Raw genomic sequence first — 18,803 nt, 5'->3', positions numbered from 1 at the left:
CGACTTGTATTATGTATTGTATATTATTTTCCAAAATCTGTATCATCTTTGGCAATATTAATATATGTTTCAGTGTATGTCACTTAATAACAGTGATTAATACTTCTGTGCCAAAAGCGTCAATCAGAAAGAACTTATAGTCCAGCAGATATTAGACTCTATATCTGATAATAATATGTGTTACGTGTCTAAATGTACTGTAACTGAAAACTTTTCAATTTAAGAATGTTTGTTATCCATTTATATATATATATATTCTAAAAATGAAAACCCTTCAAGGTTAGGGAAGAGCAACAAAGAATTATGAGTATGTATATTAATTAGTTCATTATCCAATCACAGCAGTACAGCAGACAGAACTGTTTAATGAATTCTCATTCCGCTTATTTGAGCACATGAGTCAAAGTTAGCAAGGGTGTGCATAAATGTGCAAAAGGCAGAATGTGACAGTGCCATCTGTTTTAGGATTGTGATTGGAGGAAAAAATCAATCAATATTCATACCCATAATTCAATGTGTATATTCAAATACATTTAAAATATACATCTTAAAGCATCTTGAATATTTTTCTCTCTCTGTCATAATTTATGTTGACATTGCTCCGACTGCATTTTTTGTATCCCTAATTGGTTACAGGACCTGATTTTTTATCTTATTTATTAACCAAAGTCTAAAAAAAAACTAGACTCTCCGTGATTAGTACTGGATATCATTTGTTTTTAAAGATTGACACAACCTGTAAACTATTGATAAATCAAATAAGTAATCTGTTCAAGGAAATGGACTCTGGTTCTTAATGCCTGGAAAGAACTAAGAGTTTAGCCGTAATAATGTCAAAATTAATTAGACATTTACTTAACAAATAACCTGTTTTGGTAATAGGATTGTTCTACAGTCTGTATTTAAAATTTGGTGATTTAACAATGAGCTACAAAACCTACCAACTGGGGCTTTCCAGGAAATTCCTGTCTAAGATCCTAACAAAGTGGTTATTGGTAGGGGTTGAATGGAAGCAGTGAAAGGAATAAACTGTTCACATATGCCCATGTGAAAGGAGCCAACAAATTGTTTTTCAAAATATGATTTGAATATCAAGGCATTAAAAATGGATGATGGTTGAATTAAAAAAAGCTGTTTTGTTTTGGATTTATATTGACTGGTTCCTCTCTTTCTCCTTCTCAACCACCAGGGCTAAGGCGCAGTGAGAGCCTGTCTGAGAAGCAGGTGAAAGAGGCCAAGTCTAAATGTAAGCGCATTGCTCTGCTGCTGACTGCAGCACCTAATCCCAACAACAAGGGGGTGTTGATGTTCAAGAAGCACCGGCAGAGGGCCAAGAAGTTTACACTAGTCAGCTACGGGACAGGAGAGCAGGAGCCAGAGGAGGAGGCAGACGAAGAAGAAGAAGAAGGTGACGAGGACGACGCAATTGAGGTTACCCTTCTGGCCACTAGTGAGTCGGAGATTGACGAGGACTTTTTTACGGATGCTCGGGGCCGCACTCGCATAGTGACATTCGACTGGGACACCGGATTACTAGAGATTGAGAAGAAGCTCGACAACCAGGAAGAGATGGAGCGTTTGCCTGAGACCAAAGGCAAAGGGGCACTGATGTTTGCCAAGCGCAGGCAGAGGGTGGATCAGATCACGGCTGAACAGGAAGAAATGAGGAGGAAGGGGATACCAGTGGAAGATCCTCATGAACCAGCCACAACAGAGAGTGCTCAGGTTACACAGCACACCTCTCACCAAGAAAACTTCTACACACAATCCAAAGCAGAGAACCAGACCCATGTGAGCCAGGGATACATTGATGTTAATGTTCAAAAACAACAGCAACAACATCATCAGCAGCAATATAGCCTTTCTCAGAGCGTGAATGGAGTGGTACATCACCAAACCAATGATATGCAGAAATCTAGTGTTACCAACAGAACAGCCAGACCCTTCACAGGGGTTCAGAATAGAATGGCAGCACCCTTTTTGCCTAGTAAAAGTGTAGCCAGTCCAGTGTCAGACCAACCAAGTTACTCAGACAACAAATACAGGGTGGTTCTTCCCCCAGTTCCCGTGAATGCTCAACCCCAGGTTTGGTCACCGACAGGTTTTGGAGAGCAAATAGCGTCTCGAGATGAAAGGATATCTGTTCCCGCTATCAAAACTGGGATCCTTCAAGAGACCAGGAAGAAAAACACAGCTAAACCTATGTTTACCTTTAAAGAGCCCCCAAAAGTGTCACCCAACCCAGCACTTCTCAATCTCCTCAACAAAGGGGACAAGCGCCATCCCCTGACAGGATTTGAGTCAGGCCCTGAAGAAGACTATCTCAGTCTAGGTGCCGAGGCATGCAATTTCTTGCAGTCCCCTGCTGTCAAGCAGAAGACTCCTCCTCCTGTTGCTCCAAAACCCACCATCAATCCAGCCTCCCCTCCTTGGTCTCCTGCACCTGCAACTGCCAACCAGACTCCTCCTTCCCAACCACCACTAAATGAAGCCCCCACTCCTGCTCTGAATCCTGCTCAAGCCCCTCCACAACAACATCCGCCATCAGAAAGAACATGGACCCCTCCCCAAACTCAGGCACGAAACCAGCAACCTGTTAGTACCTGGAGTCAGCCTCAGAATCAAGCCACGGCCCAGCAGAAACCTGCTAACGTATGGAGTCCACCTCAGCAACAGCAGTTGCCAGTAAGTACCTGGACCCCAGCTCAAACTCATTCCCCATCTCAACAGCCAGTTAATATGTGGAGTCAGCCACAACCTGTGGCCAATGCTTTTGTGTCTCTGCCGGCACCCCGCTCAGTGGCCTCAGCCTACACACATACATCAAAAACACCACCTTCCACTCCGATTGGCAATGTGGCTTCAGCTGGGGGCATGGGGCCAGCTTTTGAGATGCCAGCTTTGAGAGGAAGAGGTGCTGAGCTTTTTGCCAAGAGGCAGTCTCGGATGGAGAAGTTTGTAGTGGACTCCTCCACCGTCCAGGCCAGTAAACCCAGATCCATATCACCAACTCCCTCTTTGCCTAGCTCTTGGAAATATTCATCAAACATCCGAGCACCTCCTCCTCTGGCGTACAACCCCATCCAATCACCCTCCTATCCCCCGGGGGCCATTAAAAGTCAGCCTCAGAGTCAGACAGGGCCCACAGGAAAGACCAAGACCAAAGGGAAAACCACCACCAAAGTCCTTCATGCTCTTGATGTCATGAAGCATCAACCTTACCAGCTAAACTCTGCCCTCTTCACCTACGGCCCAGTCTCTGACCCAAAAGGCCCTCCACCTAAAGCCTTCTCTGCCCCACCAAAGCAACCCCCTGAATATGATGCGGTAGCCCCGATGAAGCCAGCTGGACAGGTGAATGCTACGTATTCTGTCTCCCATCATCAGCCCTATATGGCCAGAGAATCCTCCCATGGGTTGCCTGTTTCTTCACCTGTCACACATGATGGTTCCTTCAGCCCAGCTGCTAATACCTACGTAGGGCCCACCACTGGCAGTTCTTTGTTTATAGCGCCACGACCTAAGTTCTCAGCCAAAAAATCCGGAGTAGCAGCCAAGGTGTGGAAGCCAGCTACGGTGGAATAGAAATATTGTTTGCTGAAAAGCAACCTACACTTTGCTTGAAGTAACACGATATGGATTGATAACAGAAAGGCAATTGGTGACATATACATTATGTCCCTAGCAGTGTAGATTTTTATTTTTATTTATTGTTTTTATTTTTATCTAGCTGACCATTGCCGTTTACTACTGAGAAAAGTATTTCATATTTTCATATGAATAATCTGGAACCTTCAGTTTTGTGCAACTGTCTTGTCATTCACTATTCAATATTACAATTCAAAATGACAAAGATGGTGTTAACAAAAAAAACTAATTTCATAATATGATACCCTAAGGGGTACCAGCTAATCAAGATACCTGCCTGTGTTTATTGATGTGCGGTATTTTCTATGATCCAATGTTTCTGTGCAAAAAGAAACTTCTTTAGAACACCACCTCAAGCAACCCCTTTTATGGAGGGGGTTATGAGACTTGCCAAGTCAAATTCTTATACATATATATGTTCCAAATATAGCTTAAGACGTTTTTCAAATCACCTGAATTTCCTGTAAGTGGTAAGTCAAAATGGGGTTTGGTTTTTCAAGCAAAGTGAATGTTGCTTTTTGACTTCTTTTGCTCTATCTTCAGAAAGTCATTTTTTTTCTTTTTACCCATACTTTTTATGGTAGGCTATTGCACTAACAAGATAATTTTGTAAAACCTTGTAGTATCAGCAGCCAAGCCTTAAAATTAAAGAGCTGATTCAGTAGAGTTTGTTTGTGAAATACAGCAGTTGATAGTACCTTTTCAGTTGTTCTCATAAGTGGTCAATCAAAGACTGAAACATCTAATGTTTACAGTGATTCATAAGTATACCCTTACATGCGTGCATGAAGGGGCACTTTTGTATGCATTCAATTAATTCAACTTATAAATATATGCAACATGTATCGTTGCTGAATTGACATAAAAATGGGAATCAGTATTGATTCACAAGCTAAAATACCCTCTGTTAATTAAACAGAGAGAATGTGTTTTTTGAATGTTGAAGAAAGATGTAGGTGAGAGAGGGACACTGCGAAAGTAAATGATGCATAGAAGAGAAAATGTTATTAAGGAAAATGCTGTAGTGCTTGAGGGCTTTTTTCTCCGTGTTACAAAGGAAAATTTGTCCATTTGGTTTTTGTTTGTTTGTTTGTTTGTTTGTTTGTTTGTTTGTTTGTTTTGTTTTGTTTTGTTTCGATGTGTTTGTTTATGTAAGTAGGAAAAAAATTGAGAGAAACAGATTAGATAGTAGACTTTGGGTGGCAGATATAGAATGTAAGATTACAGATGACGTTAGCAATTTTATTTTGCTAAAACACATTTACTTACTGCATAAGAATGTGAAACAAAATAAAAATGTCTTATATAATTAATTGTTAGGGCCATAACTAGTGGAGGTGGAATATCTTTGGATTGGTCTCATCCAGATCGCATTATGATTTTGTGCAATTTTCTTTCAATTCATTACACCCTACTTGAGAAATGTGGTGTTACTTGGACCTTTTGCTAGCCTGACGTGTAGTAGGACACCCCTAAATTTAACCTGTAATGTGCATTCATTTTGCTTATCTGTTTAATTGGTCTTGGTGGAGGAGAGGGAGGGGGGTTGTGTTTCTCTGGTTGTCCTAGTGACCCAGGGCTTCCCAGCTATGGCCCTCACATTTTAGTGTAAGGATACCAAGAAAAGAAAATCTTTTATTCTTCCTTGTATGAGCTTCTTCAGTACTTTTATTTTTTTTTTTGGTGATTTCACCTTGCATTATTTTCACTCAATCTCAACAACCAAGGTGACAAAGGCAACAGAGGTATAAAAGTCATAGTGAAACATTATCTATCCAACAAAAAAAAAACAGCACAAAAAATACAAGTGGTTCTAAACCAAAGCAAAGAAAAAGCAGCAATTTGGACAGAACTGTTGTCTTTTTCCTCTTGATTTTCTTGTATGTGTTTTCTTCCATGGTGCACTTTCTGTAAGCTTCTTCACTGTACTATTAAAAATCACCTTTATCCATTTTTGTTGGGTTTTATTCAGTTTGCTTTTGCATGATTGCAAATGTCACTATTCTTTCCTCAATACTTTTGTGTATTTTTAGATTATTTTACTGAGGTCAACACTCTCTTTTCTTTTTTCATTTATTTACTATGGTTCACATTGCTGTATTACTTTCCAGTAACTATGATAGAAATAGTGGGAGAATCAGTTACTTTTTTTTACTCTTGATTTTTACTGTTTACCGACACCAATGAAAAATTACAAGGAATAGACAATTTAGTTACTGGGAAGTAATTTCTTTCCTTTTGATTTGCTTCTTGTTGTCAGGTTAATAGAACAGAGATGCAAAGCTTTTCAATGGGGCGAGCTTTTCTATCTTTTCATCATTGTATTCCTCAGACAGTCTTCAATACAAGAAATGGAAGATGTTTACTTTTCTATTCATTCCCTGAACTTTGTTCTTTGTAGTTTTGTATTACAAAAAACATGCTTTATGTCATGAAGGAAAATATATTGACAAGGGCAAACAGAGCTTACAGCCCGCCAGAGCTTGTTTGAGGCCCACTGTTTAATTGCAATTATCCCAGCAGTTTACTCTGTTTCTCAAGGTATTCTAAGCATATATCATTGTGTTGATATCTCTGTTTATGCTACTACTACCATTAATTATAACTTAGAAACAGATTGAATACATATGTGACTTGCCTGCTAGTTGTGAATTACAAACATAGTATTGATAGAAGCTTTTTATGTACAGTATGTTCCCTTGTGCTTACTTGAAATCCACCATTACATTCTGGTTTAGTGATATGTGTTTAGCAGGTGAGTCATAGCTTTTTAATACAGATCTACAGTTGATGCACTATAGCGTGATAAGGTTTCAATACCCAGGCTTCTTCTGCTTAATTACAATTATTATGCAGCATTTCAGAAGCAGGCAAACAGTGGCATGGCAGTGAGAGCTGCTGTCTCACAGGTTTTGGGTCCTGAGTTCAATTCCAAATTGATGCACTTTTCTGTATGGAGTTGGCATGTTTCATTTGTGTTCTCATGGACTTCCTCTGGATGCTCTTATTTTCTCCCACCTTGTAAAAACATGCAGCTAGGTTAATTTGATTCTTCACATTGTGCCATCTAGGGTGTCGTCCTGTCTTGTGCCATAGTGCTTCTGGGATTGACTCCAAGATCCCACAATCCTTACCAGGATTAAATGACATTCTGACAATGGACAGTTCCATTAGAAGTGTCTATAACCAACTGCAGGCATTGCTATTTTACCTTTAACAGCCATGCATTGTAATTTCAAATAACACTAGCATAATACACAAAATATTTAGCATTTAAATGACAGCTTGCTCATTGTTTCTAAAAATCTGTGCATGGTGCATAGTAAAAGATTTAAATTATCCCTAAAGAGATGATGATGAAAATAATCCTGCTAATGTAAGAACATTATTGGACACTGTTAATGTTTTTGCAGTTGCCAAGGGAATATGTGCCAGTTCTCTACTGAGCTCTTACTTGGTTTACCTTAGAAATTCAATGTTAAATTTAATTTAGATCTTTCTTTCTAGGGAGGCTTCCTTTTCTCTAATTTTATCATCCTGACAGGGCAAAAAGTAACAGATGCCTAAAGCTCTGGATTCTCAATATGCCACTGTGACAGTTGTCTTATCTTTCCATTAACCATTATGAGCAAACAAACTCTGCATAACCAAAGTACTTTAAAACATAAACTCTGATGGGAAGATATTAAACCAAATAAGCAGCAAGCACTGGAACAGACGTGGCAGTAAGTGGGTTTAATTTTTACATTTTGGACTTTGGTGGTGGCACACAGTTTGAGACAGTGGTGGCTCACTGTTAACCAGCCTCATACAGTGTTTGATCCACATGAAAGGCCAGGTTTCAATGAAAAAGATAATGAGGTCAGTCTCTTTTGGGTTCGAGTGGGGGCCGGTGTCTGCATATAGGCTGCAAATCGGCAAAAAGATATTAATTCCACACTGAAAAGTGGAAATAAAACAAAGCACAATGTATGAAGGTTCTATAGCTGAAAAGCATTTTTGTTCTTTCCTTCATCTTTTCAATGTAGAAATAATCTCTATTGAATATCCTTATATTTTTTATGTTTATTTATATTGAGATTGGTGTCTTTAAGAGCAAAACAATGTATCGAGTAAATTTCAAAAATAGAGATAGAAATGAGGGTAAATTTGTAATGAAGTCAAAGGCTTTGAAAAATGAAATTCTGCATTGCTTTGATGTTGGCGTGCTGCATTGGCTCATAGGGTTGGATCAATTATAGGCTGCTGAGCAAAAATATGTTAGCCCTTAATATTTGATGGCTAATTCCTCCTGGTTATCTGCTGTATAGTGTGTTGTATAACATCATATACTGTAATAGTCTTTAAACTGGAGCTTTCCTGTTCTTAAAGCACTACAAGATGAGTCAAATAATTTTCTATTAATAGGTTATGGGTAACAGTATAAAAACATCCAATCCCTTGAAAAGTATTCATTTATGCTTAGCAACCTGAGAGGATCAACATTTGCTAAACTGTAATGTTGTTTTAGAAATGAAGGTAAGTGCTGAAAACTCCTATTCCCACTCGTATTAATTTCCTGCTGGTGAGTCAGACGTGACTGACATATTTCTGGAAGAAAGACCTCACTTGATCAGCGGAATTATGTTTGGAACATGACTACTGCCACATGTTTATGCCTTGCATCATGCAATTCCACACAAATTCTATTTTAAAGAGAGGTGTAATTCCTAAGCTAGATCCTAAACTTAACACGATCCCCCTTCCGTCAATGGCTATATTGAAGTCTTTGTATAGTGTTGGCTCAATTAATTAACCCAAAAGCAGTTAATATGCTTTAATTTTGTTATTTTATTTAGTCACTTACTGTGTGCATTTGATTTGTATTCTTTATAACTCTCTTTGATTGTATCTGCTTAGATTGGGTTATTTTATGCTAACAGAAATAATTTAGTTAAGGAGGTGCAAATGCCATTTAGAAAGTGAAATTTAGAAACCCCTAGACTGATGTGTGAGCCAAATAACATACAGTATTCCATCCAAAGCAGTGTCTGAAAATTATTCTCAAAATATATCTCCACAGGAAATGAGCAGTATACAGTAATAGAGAACACCAACCTAAGCCTATGAAAAAGTAGTAATATCTTCTCATAAATGTTCTTTTCAGATGTTGTGTTTACTGGAATAGGTAGTAACTTCAAAAATGACAAATAATACCCAAGTCCACAGCTGAAGTACATATATTGCTGTTACATGCAGTATATAACTTACGATTATTACAAATTATTTACTGTTAAAAAGACAAACCTGAGATAATATTGTAATAGAGTTGAGGAACAGCAGAAAAGTTAGGAGAGACATCATGATAAAATCAAGATGGTCTTCATCTTATGTGATATTTGAATTCAAAAACATTTAAATTTGAACATTTAAAATTTGAAGATTCCCTCTTCCTTGCTGGGATAAGCTCCAACTCCAAGGGCGGTGCAGTGGCTCTATGGCTAAGGATCTGTGCCTGTGGCTGGAAGGCTGCCGGTTTGTATCCCACAGCCGGCAGAGGAATCCCTCTGTTGGGCCCCTGAGCAAGGCCCTTAACCCCAACTGCTCCAGAGGCACCGTATAAATGGCTGACCCTGCGCTCTGACCCCAAGCTTCTCTCCCTGTCTGTGTGTCATGGAGAGCAAGTTGGGGTATGTGAAAAGAAAGATCCCTAATACTAGAAATTGTATATGGCAAATAAAGTGATCTTATCTCATCTAACTCCCCCATGACCCTGAATTGGAAGATGCAGTTAGAAAACAGATGGATGGATACCCTCCTGTAAACTTGGTTAAAAAATAAAAAGCAAGCAATATGTAAAGTGTTAGGCAGGTGAAACCTCAAATGTTAAACTTGACAAAAATAAATATATTCTCAGAGTGGCTTGAATTCAAACAGGCATTGCCTGTTTTTTTTATTCCAGTATTGTAAAGTTTCAGTATATAAAGAATAGCAAGAATGGCAATGTTTCTTCTGAATGGAGCACAAACTGAACCCCATCATACACACATGGCTAATTTAGGACCAAACCATGTCACTAGCTAACTGTGACAGGAATACCTAAGCAGTGGTGAACAACGAGTTAGGTTTTGCTGGGGTTGGGTGCATTTCAGTTCTAAGAGTTTTTTTTGTGATGTCACACCAAATAAGGTTAAAAACACTCTAGGTACCTAAGGACACCTACAGCAGAATAAAAAAGTGTCAGGCCCTCATTCATCCCATCCTCATCCAGGTGTAAACGTGTAACCCAGTCTGACAATTGCTAAAGCATGTAAAAATACCTGATGTTTGGAAAAAAAGTTTTGTGACAAAGTTGTTATCTGGCCTCATAATCCCAAGGCCCTTTGTCTTTAAAATGAAAGCAACTGACTTGTTAAATAAGCAATATGGTTGCTCTAAGTTTTGTGTCTTAACTAGTATGTACAGCATGGAAACACAATAGTCTCCTAAAGATCTAATTTTGCACAAAGATTCTGTGACAAAATGAACAAAATTAACTTTTTCAGGTGTTCTCATGCTCGTGTGGCAAACCCCCCTCATGCTGTTGCAATTAGAAACATTTCTGCTCCTTCTCAGTACAGTTAGTGATTCAATCTATTTTTACTTCTGTGCTCCTTAAGGCTTAGTCAAAGTGAATGGACTTAGAGGAAACTAAAGAACTTAACACACAACAGGTGTTGAAACAGAAATGAACAGTGACGAAGGTCATCCTAGCAGTACTCCAGCTCCAGAAACCAGCTTGCACGGGGCACACCTATTTATAGGCCTCTTTAGGGGGGGGCTGGTGCATGACCATTAAAATTTATATGAAGGACAGATATCTCAGTCTTAAATGACAGCATGGTCTTCTAGTTTGCATAACAATTATTTGTATACTATTTTTTCAGATAAGTCAAGTCACCTACTTTTAAGGTTTTAATTGTCTGCTCAAACGACAATTATAAGCGTTGGTTTAATTTACTCAAAGATTTGATTTTGTGGTCCCATATATGTTTTATAAAAACAGATACCTGTACATACAGTATACAGTACAATTTAATGCTTTCACTTGCATTCTAAAAGCAGTTATTTCTTGTAAGTTAATCCTTTGACCTCATTTGCACTGATTTTCTCAGTCCAAATGACCAATATTAATCAGCTTTTAATTTGTGAATTGATTAGTGGCTATAATTGTTAAACGCTTATCAGTAAATAAGAACATTCAGTTTAGTATAAATGTGTAATAACTGAGTATTTTTATGTTCTTTTTTTGCACTTTCCAAATTAAAGATAATAACAATGTAATACAAGAAATATATGTTTAAAAAATACTAGGTAGTTTCTTGTCTTATTTAATATATGAGGAAGACAAACACAAACTGTTCTGCTATATACTGTGCTGTAATACTGTATGTGTAAATACCTGTAAACCTATGAGACTAAACTGTGACTTCATTTCCAGACTCATTTGTGAAGCATTCCTGTCAATTCAGAGGCCTGCTCATATCACAGAAAGTGATCCTAATAATTTATTATAATAACTATCTAAAGGTGATTTAGTGTGAGTGGAAATTCTGAATATAAGTAAATAAAGGGGTCAAATAGAAGAATAACAGATCAGCAGACAGTGGCACATGACAATGCTGTTGCCAAAGAATGCTGCTCTAAAAAACATTGTGCCTAAAATAGTTTTACAGCTCAATAAAAGCATTGAAAACAATAGAAACACATCATACTGCCTCCCAGCTTCCAAATTTCTTAATTTTAAGATCATTTTGCCATTTGGTCATCATGCTCTTTCCAAACATACAGTATATTTATCATTATTTAACTATTCACCGGTTAACTGACAGTAATTCAACAGTAAGAAAAACATAAAAAAGTATCTCTGAAAAGATCATTTCAGACATATGGGGGACTCAATACTCATTGGTATGGTCAACAATAGATTTAAATTAATGAACTTCAGCAAAATTCATCAAATGGATTTAGTGATGTGTAATTTCAAACTGGTAGTTTATTAATCCCTTCATTCTTGTGAAGTAATTTTGCAATACTTTTGTATTTTTCCTTTGTAAGGTGGCCATAATTAAAAGCCTGAAGAAACGGGGAAATTCTGATTCATGCTTAGAAAGGATCATCACGGGATGAAAAAATATTGTATTGATTTTGTAAGCAAATTCAATAGTTGTAAGTATAAGCCCAGGGTATGAATTCAATTCAGTGAGAACTTTCTTATTTCATGCGTTTTAGGCCCCATATACTATATATGTGCTTTTTAAAATATTATTTTATAGAAGATTCTTTACTCAGCTTGTGTAATGTAAATTAGGGAGTAGTTACAGTTATGCACCAGATGGTGGTAGCACACACCTCTTGTTTTACTGTCAGAATTCTTGTCATAATAATTTCTGCGGACAGAATAATCTCAAGAGATGAAGCTTTATTTTCCACCCATATGCACTTTCAGCAGTACTTGTCCATTGAATATCCTAATGCAGATATTCAGTTGCTGTTATTCTATAGAAGAATATACAGTAGTCAATTAAAGATTAATGGTTTAAACTCTATGCCACTAAAACTGTGTCTGAAGAAATCAATTGGTGTGAGAAGACTTGGGAAATGAGCTTTGTATTTTTAAATTATTTTAGTGACAAAGGTGTAGTCAGTTTTAAAAATTATGCTGGTTATTTTATGTTTTCTGTAAGAAAACCAAACACATTTGAAGGCTTCTTTCTCACTAATTCTCACTGTTCTGAAATGAACTCCAAAATCTTCCAAAGTGAACTTTTCTTAATCACTTCTGACAATTAATTTTATTCAAACAATGGCAGGTGATATTTTGCCAAGTGACTGCAGAAATTTATTTAGCTTTTGATTATCAACGGAAGTGTTAAAAATCAGAAAGATTTGAACTGAAAGTATTAAATATTTTTCAATTGATTAACAGATGGCTAATGGCTTTTCTAAGAGATCTGTTAGCCATGGTTGTCAAATAACATTGGTACAAGTACAAAATTCAAAGCATTCATACTTGGCGCGATATAAGGCTTTCAGGTAATCAAAAATATAGATGTCAGCAGCAGATCACATGCTTCGCTTGTCATTTTTCACATTCTCTGGCACACACAAGGGCTTAACTCATGCACAGCACCTCTGGAAAAAGCTCCTTTTTGCTCATGTTGGCATTCAAGTCATTCTAGTCAGTGGATCAGTTTTGTCTATTTGCTTAACAATGGCAAACAATATAACGTGAAAATCCAGCTTTGATATTTGTCCTGTCAACTTAATTCCACATTAGATATTAGAATAGCGTTATATTGACAATACAGTCAACGTAAGAAAAACAACCAGCATGATTCACTATATTGGATTATAAAATTTCACACAAAATATATTCCATGTCTAAATGGGTCAAGAGACTGTATATCTAAAAAATCAGCACTTTACAATATGGTGGCTTTTTACTCTCTCTGTTTAGTCTCTCTGTTTTATTCAAATGAAAAATTGACATCAAATTCTCAGACGTCAGCATTTCAGGGGTTGAAATACAAAGCAGATTGTTTTGAATTGCTACCCTGTAGGGCCGTGAAGGATAACGAAGATACCAGACTGATACCAGAATAAAGGATCAAACCAGTATACCTTCAGTCGTAAGGGTCTGTCTCACTTTCCTGAAGAGCTGGTTTTTAGTGTGGGCCATTGTTTGGACTAGACTGCTTTTTGTACTGGAGCATCATCTTTCACAGATTTTATGCAAAATAACTAATGAACAAGGACTAGTGATACTCTGGCTTTCCTGGTGAAATGGTGAGCTGTTGATATCATGCCGAGAGAGACATGGGTATTACAAAAGATAAGTCCTAAATAAATACTGTAAGTTAAACATGTTCAATGGGGCATATACTGTATGTATTCTCTGGGCTAGCAATGGTTTCAATCCATTGTTTGCAATGTGTGAGTTGGGGCTCAATTGTCCACAAATATAGTACTCTTGAACAAATGAAAAATGATTCCATGATCTGCTTACAGACAGATCTTTACACATTCTGTAATCTTACTCATCTTATTTACATGAGCTCTAAGCAGCCTGCAGCTTCAAGGTTTGGCTCCATAAGTGGCTCTTTGCCAGTGCTTAACCAGAACGTAACAAACTACTTTTGGCTTCTGGTATGACATTCACACAGGATTTACTATTTTACTGATAATTTTGTGAAAGGTTTTAACTGTGTGCCATTAAGAGTAGAAAGATTATTTTATGATTACCGGTGAGTACTTTTAAGGAAACTTGACCAACATTTTTATAGCTGTTAATTTATGGATATAGCCATATGTCGAAGTCAGAATAGAGCCGAGGCTTCCAGAAACAATCAAGTAGGTCTCCTAATTAATTTTGAGGACCCTCTTAGAAGTAGGCCAGGAGATTATTTGGTTTGCTTCCATTGTATCATTTCTAAAACTTTTCCTTCCAGGGACTTGGGAGAAGCTATTCCCTGTCACTTCCCAGGAGGATGCCAACACTGCCGGGCTATGACTCACCCGTATCCAGTCCAGTGTTCCAGCCAGCTAAGGGGCCGTTAGAAAGACAGACCTCTTGGCTGGATCGAGGCAGTAAGCCACCAACTCCCTGGGAGGCTGCTGCTCGGAGCCCCCTGGGTCTCGTAGATGAAGCCTTTTCCTTTCAGAACATCCAGAAGTCTATAGCCTCTAATGTCATTTCTGCTGCCCAAAGGAAAACACTCCCAGAGCCACCTGCGGAATGGAAAGAAAGAGTCTCCTATGAGCCATCTCTGCAAAGCAGAAATCGTTTCTATGGGCAACTAGGCTCCATGTCTCCATCAAGGAGCATTGCTTCAGCACCGGCATCATCTAGCCAGTATGGATTCCCTTTCAAATACTCCTACCAGCCTCAAAAGTCAGTGACTGAATCCAATATAATGGATATAAGGTCTGATTATGGGGCATATGGGAGATCAATAAATACTCCAAACTATAATGTGTATCCTAGAGCTTGGAAACCGTAATTTATTATTGTTATTTGTAAAGCTATGTTTCCACACTCCTTTATTTTTATTACAGAAAGTAAGTCACTGTGATAAATGGTTGAAGCTATGCAAAACTAGGCATAGATTTTTTTTAATAATATGCAGAAATGGGAAAGTAAGACAGTAAAATACAGAAAGAGCACGATACATTCAGATTGTTTGCCTCACCTGGAAGGCTTCTGTTCAGAATAGGTTTTGACATTTTCATATCATTTGGGAAAAGGCTAAGTTGCCAGGGACATAGTTACAGGCCACATCTTTCCAGAGAATTCTAAATATAAGCTCAGTAAAAGTGCTCTGCTTCCTTAAGGTGAACAGAGCAAAGTGCTTAAATTCCCCAGTAGTGTTTGGTTTCTTGCTGTGTGTAGAATATAACATTTCATGGTTAACTGTCTCTATCACACTGCTCTGAAGCCAGAGTAACTTCACCCCATTCATCTTCACATGTATCATAATCACAGTTTAAAATGTGATTAGTGAATAGAAGCCATGCTTAGTAACACACTTTGTGACAATGCATAGCAGTGTGACATTCTATACGGCAATGTCATAAAATGTTCGAACACATGGTGAAATATTTTATCCATTTTAAATCAATTGTTTTGATTCCTTGAGTAAACAAGCCATCTATAGTATATCACAAATTGCAGAGACCGGTCATGGGCATGACCCCCTCTTAAAAGTGACTGAACTACAGATGTCTTCAAACTAAACAATTAAATTCAGCCAGGCAATGCCTCATTTGAGGCTTTAGCACCTACTGCAAAGTAACTTCTTTTTACAAAATCAGGAGAGGACACAACATCATTAGGGCCTGCGCTCTTTAGGAGATAAGTGTTTTGAACTTGCCAAGTGGAATACTTGTAGTATTTGGAATCCAACTATGTCATTACCTTGATATTGCCATTATATACTAAATAACGATACCAATAGGCAACACTTTAAAGGCCTGCAAGGTCTGAAACTCTGCAAGACATGTCTTTTGGAGCTACTCATTAGAGAACTGAGTTATGTTTGATTTTGAGAAATTAGTCACGATAATAATAATCCTAGTGCATGAACATTTGTTTAGTAATATTGGGATTCAGTACTGGACTTTACCCACATTTAAGGTCCAATGTTGAAATACAGAGATATTTCGATTCTAAACAGTACAAGCTGTTTTATTTGGCTCAGCATAAAACTAAACACACTGGGGTACTATTCCAGCTGCTCCTTGCATAGGAAGGAAAACACAGGAAGCAGACACAAAAGCTGGAATAAATAATCCATTTTTGATATTATTTTTTCTAGCTTTTTTTTATTTGGGCAAGACCGATGTGAAAATTGAACCTATCTCAGAGTTCACTATCTCTACTTCTTGTGCACTTTTGTTGTTGATTGTACTTCATTTCAAAAGACTCACTGCAGAAATAAATATGTGATGTTGTGTAAGTATGTGAAGCTTAAACGTGACTGAAGAAAAAATAGCTAGCATTAAAACATAGATTAATAATGTTTCCATAATAGTATGTGTCATGATGTTGAAGCACTAGAAATACTGTATGTTTTGAAGATTATTTACCATACTGTTTACAACAGGCCTGAAACACAAGTGTTTTTCCATTGAGCGTTTGTGCCTGCAAATGAGAGCAAGAGTGTATGAATTGTTTTCTAATTTTGTGCTATTGAATTCCATTTTTTAATTAACATAATCTGGGATTTTCCTTTGATTTCTGATTTTTTTTTTCATTTGTGTATGTGTTCTCGTGTGCTCTTGTAATTCTTCATCGCAACTTTTTTTTTGCGTTCCTCAATTTTGCCACTTTCATTCATCATAATACCAGAGATGGGCCCAGTAATGTTTGGCTGTTGTCGTACAGAAAGCTGCTTGCTGAATGTGAAAACCAGAGTGAGGGTGTGAAATCCAGTATTCTTCACGGGATGATATAAAATTAGCTTATTTAACACATTCATTTTGATAAAAGCATTCTGCTGTGAAAGAAGATTGTGGTAATGACAAGTGATATTCCTCTCTGTTCTTATAGAGAAGGTCCTGGAAAGAGAAAAATGGAGGGAGGCTATTAGAAAGAAATGACACAGTGGTTTAAGGAGAATCGCATTGCTACAGCTGCTGTAAAGTTTTTCACGAGTAGATGTTTGGCAGACGCATACTTTGCAATGCATGATGTTATGTTTATTCAAGAATCTTAGAAATTGTTAAACATATAGTGTGTTTTGCAGGTAAGACTATGGTGATGAGTATGTGATAAACTGCTAAATACATAATAGATCATGTTAAATGGAAGTGTCAGTTTCACGCTGATGGATTGAGTCTACACAAAACAGCAGAGATTAAGATATAGTGTGCTGTCTATGTTCATTCTTAAAGTGTATGGCTGAATATAATTTTGTAGATTATAAAAATGATGTTGTATCTATCACTGTAGAGCTCACCAAATATTTCTTATAAATTTGTTCTTACTGGTTTTTGCTCAGCTTCACTAGTAAAATCTGTTTGGTTCAGTGCGTTTGTGTGTGTAATGAGTAAAAGAAACATAAGCTACTCACGTCTTTAAAATTAATTTCTCATTCCCCTTTGAAGAACAATTTTACAAATAACATTAGCAGACAACCACAATCCTAGAATTAATTTTCAAAATACAAATTAAGTTATGAAACTCTGAATTATCAGTAGATGTTTTTTTCTTACAAAAGCACTTTTAAACTACTTGATGTAATGTGATAAATGGAGTAGTGAATCTGATTCTATCATATTTTTGATGGTTAAAACACTATTTATATTTAAAACAGCCAAGTCTCTAGATCATATTTGCCTTCTAATGGGAGATTTTAAAAACATTTGAAGAAAACAAATAAATTGCTATTATTTTAATGAACCTTATTTTATGACACCATTATTATTGCAATTAAGTACAGTTTAACATTTCAATTACAACCCATTCATAGGAGTTAACTGTAATATGCATGATGATAGCTTAACTTTATGATTTATTAAAATCTTTTAAGTTCATAACAACTTGCGCTGGTCTTAAAACATGCTGGTCTCTTTTTTTTCATTTTTAGCCAGATTTCATTTTAGTTAAGCTGTAGTTTTAACCAGCTCCGTGAATATACATTTAGACATGATGGTGCCTGATTTTGTTATAATCTACACTTCATATTTTAAGAATTGTCATCATAAAGCACAATTAAACTTTTATTTTTAAGGACCCTGTATCTGAGTTAGAAATATCTTTGTACAATGAGGTGTGTAAATGAGATCTGGTCATCTCTAAGATTTTAACAATATTCTAAGACAAGAATTATCTTGTGGGTAATTGGATGATACTTCAGAAACTACTCAAGTAAAAACATATTGATGGCATAACTGAATCATACATTGTCTAACATATTAAGTGTATTGTTTGGCAATTGTGCTTTAAAGTGACATTTAAGACTACTATTAAAATATTAGTTGAACATTGACATTCATAAACAGTTGTTGGTCCCTGTTGGTCACATTTTATAGCAGGACATTTAACTACAAAATGTATTTTTTTATACAGTAATTCCACAAGTCCCTTTTCCTTAAAAAGTAAAGTATTTAAACTATGGAGATCATCTTAAGAATTTTTTATACTGTTTTTTTTTCCTGCTGTAAATCTGTTATGTATCTTATTGAAAATATAATAAGTAGGACATTTCACATTTCACCTGTACCGTATTTCTGAAGACATTGTGAAAAAATAATATAAAGCAATTTCTATAAAATTTACTCTAACAGGAATGGCTTTCTCCATAATATCCCATGAGAAATTTTCTTTTTAGAGGATTTGTATTGTGTTATTATTATTGCATACAAGTGCTTATTTCAGGTTTCTGTTTTAGACTCTAGGAATGTCAACAGTATCTCATTAAGAGCTTACAGTATTCAGCAGTAATTGGACTTGGAGTATTTATTGTAATTGCTGTGAAAGCACGACAAATGAACACCCAGATATCCTTCAGAATAATTACTGTATACTGTATCTGCAAAGAGAAAGGGTTTTTCAAAAATCCATCCTCTAGCATTTATTAGTTCAATTCCTTTCAATATAATAAGACTTTTGTTTAAAAAAAATAAGATATGTT

At 36.7% G+C, this 18,803-nt stretch overlaps 1 protein-coding gene and 1 long non-coding RNA gene across 2 annotated transcripts in view; one reads left to right on the top strand and one right to left on the bottom strand.

Moving 5' to 3' along the window:
• The window catches only part of synpo2a (synaptopodin 2a), a 40,827-nt gene extending 35,226 nt beyond the window's left edge, over window positions 1-5,601 (top strand). The window contains exon 4 of the mRNA XM_088625469.1: window positions 1,190-5,601. Within this exon, the coding sequence (XP_088481595.1) occupies window positions 1,190-3,585 (2,396 nt within the window). The 3' untranslated portion in view covers window positions 3,586-5,601. The remainder of the gene's footprint in view (window positions 1-1,189) is intronic.
• LOC148677762 (uncharacterized) overlaps window positions 1-18,803 on the bottom strand; it is a 30,586-nt gene that overhangs the window by 5,279 nt on the left and 6,504 nt on the right. The window contains exon 2 of the long non-coding RNA XR_015935407.1: window positions 14,185-14,397. This is a non-coding gene — a long non-coding RNA (uncharacterized LOC148677762). The remainder of the gene's footprint in view (window positions 1-14,184; window positions 14,398-18,803) is intronic.

This window comes from Lepisosteus platostomus, chromosome 1 (assembly GCF_059453375.1).
Source record: "Lepisosteus platostomus isolate fLepPlt1 chromosome 1, fLepPlt1.hap1, whole genome shotgun sequence".
Classification (NCBI taxonomy): Eukaryota; Metazoa; Chordata; class Actinopteri; order Semionotiformes; family Lepisosteidae; genus Lepisosteus; species Lepisosteus platostomus.
This window is presented reverse-complemented; position numbering and strand designations above follow the sequence as displayed.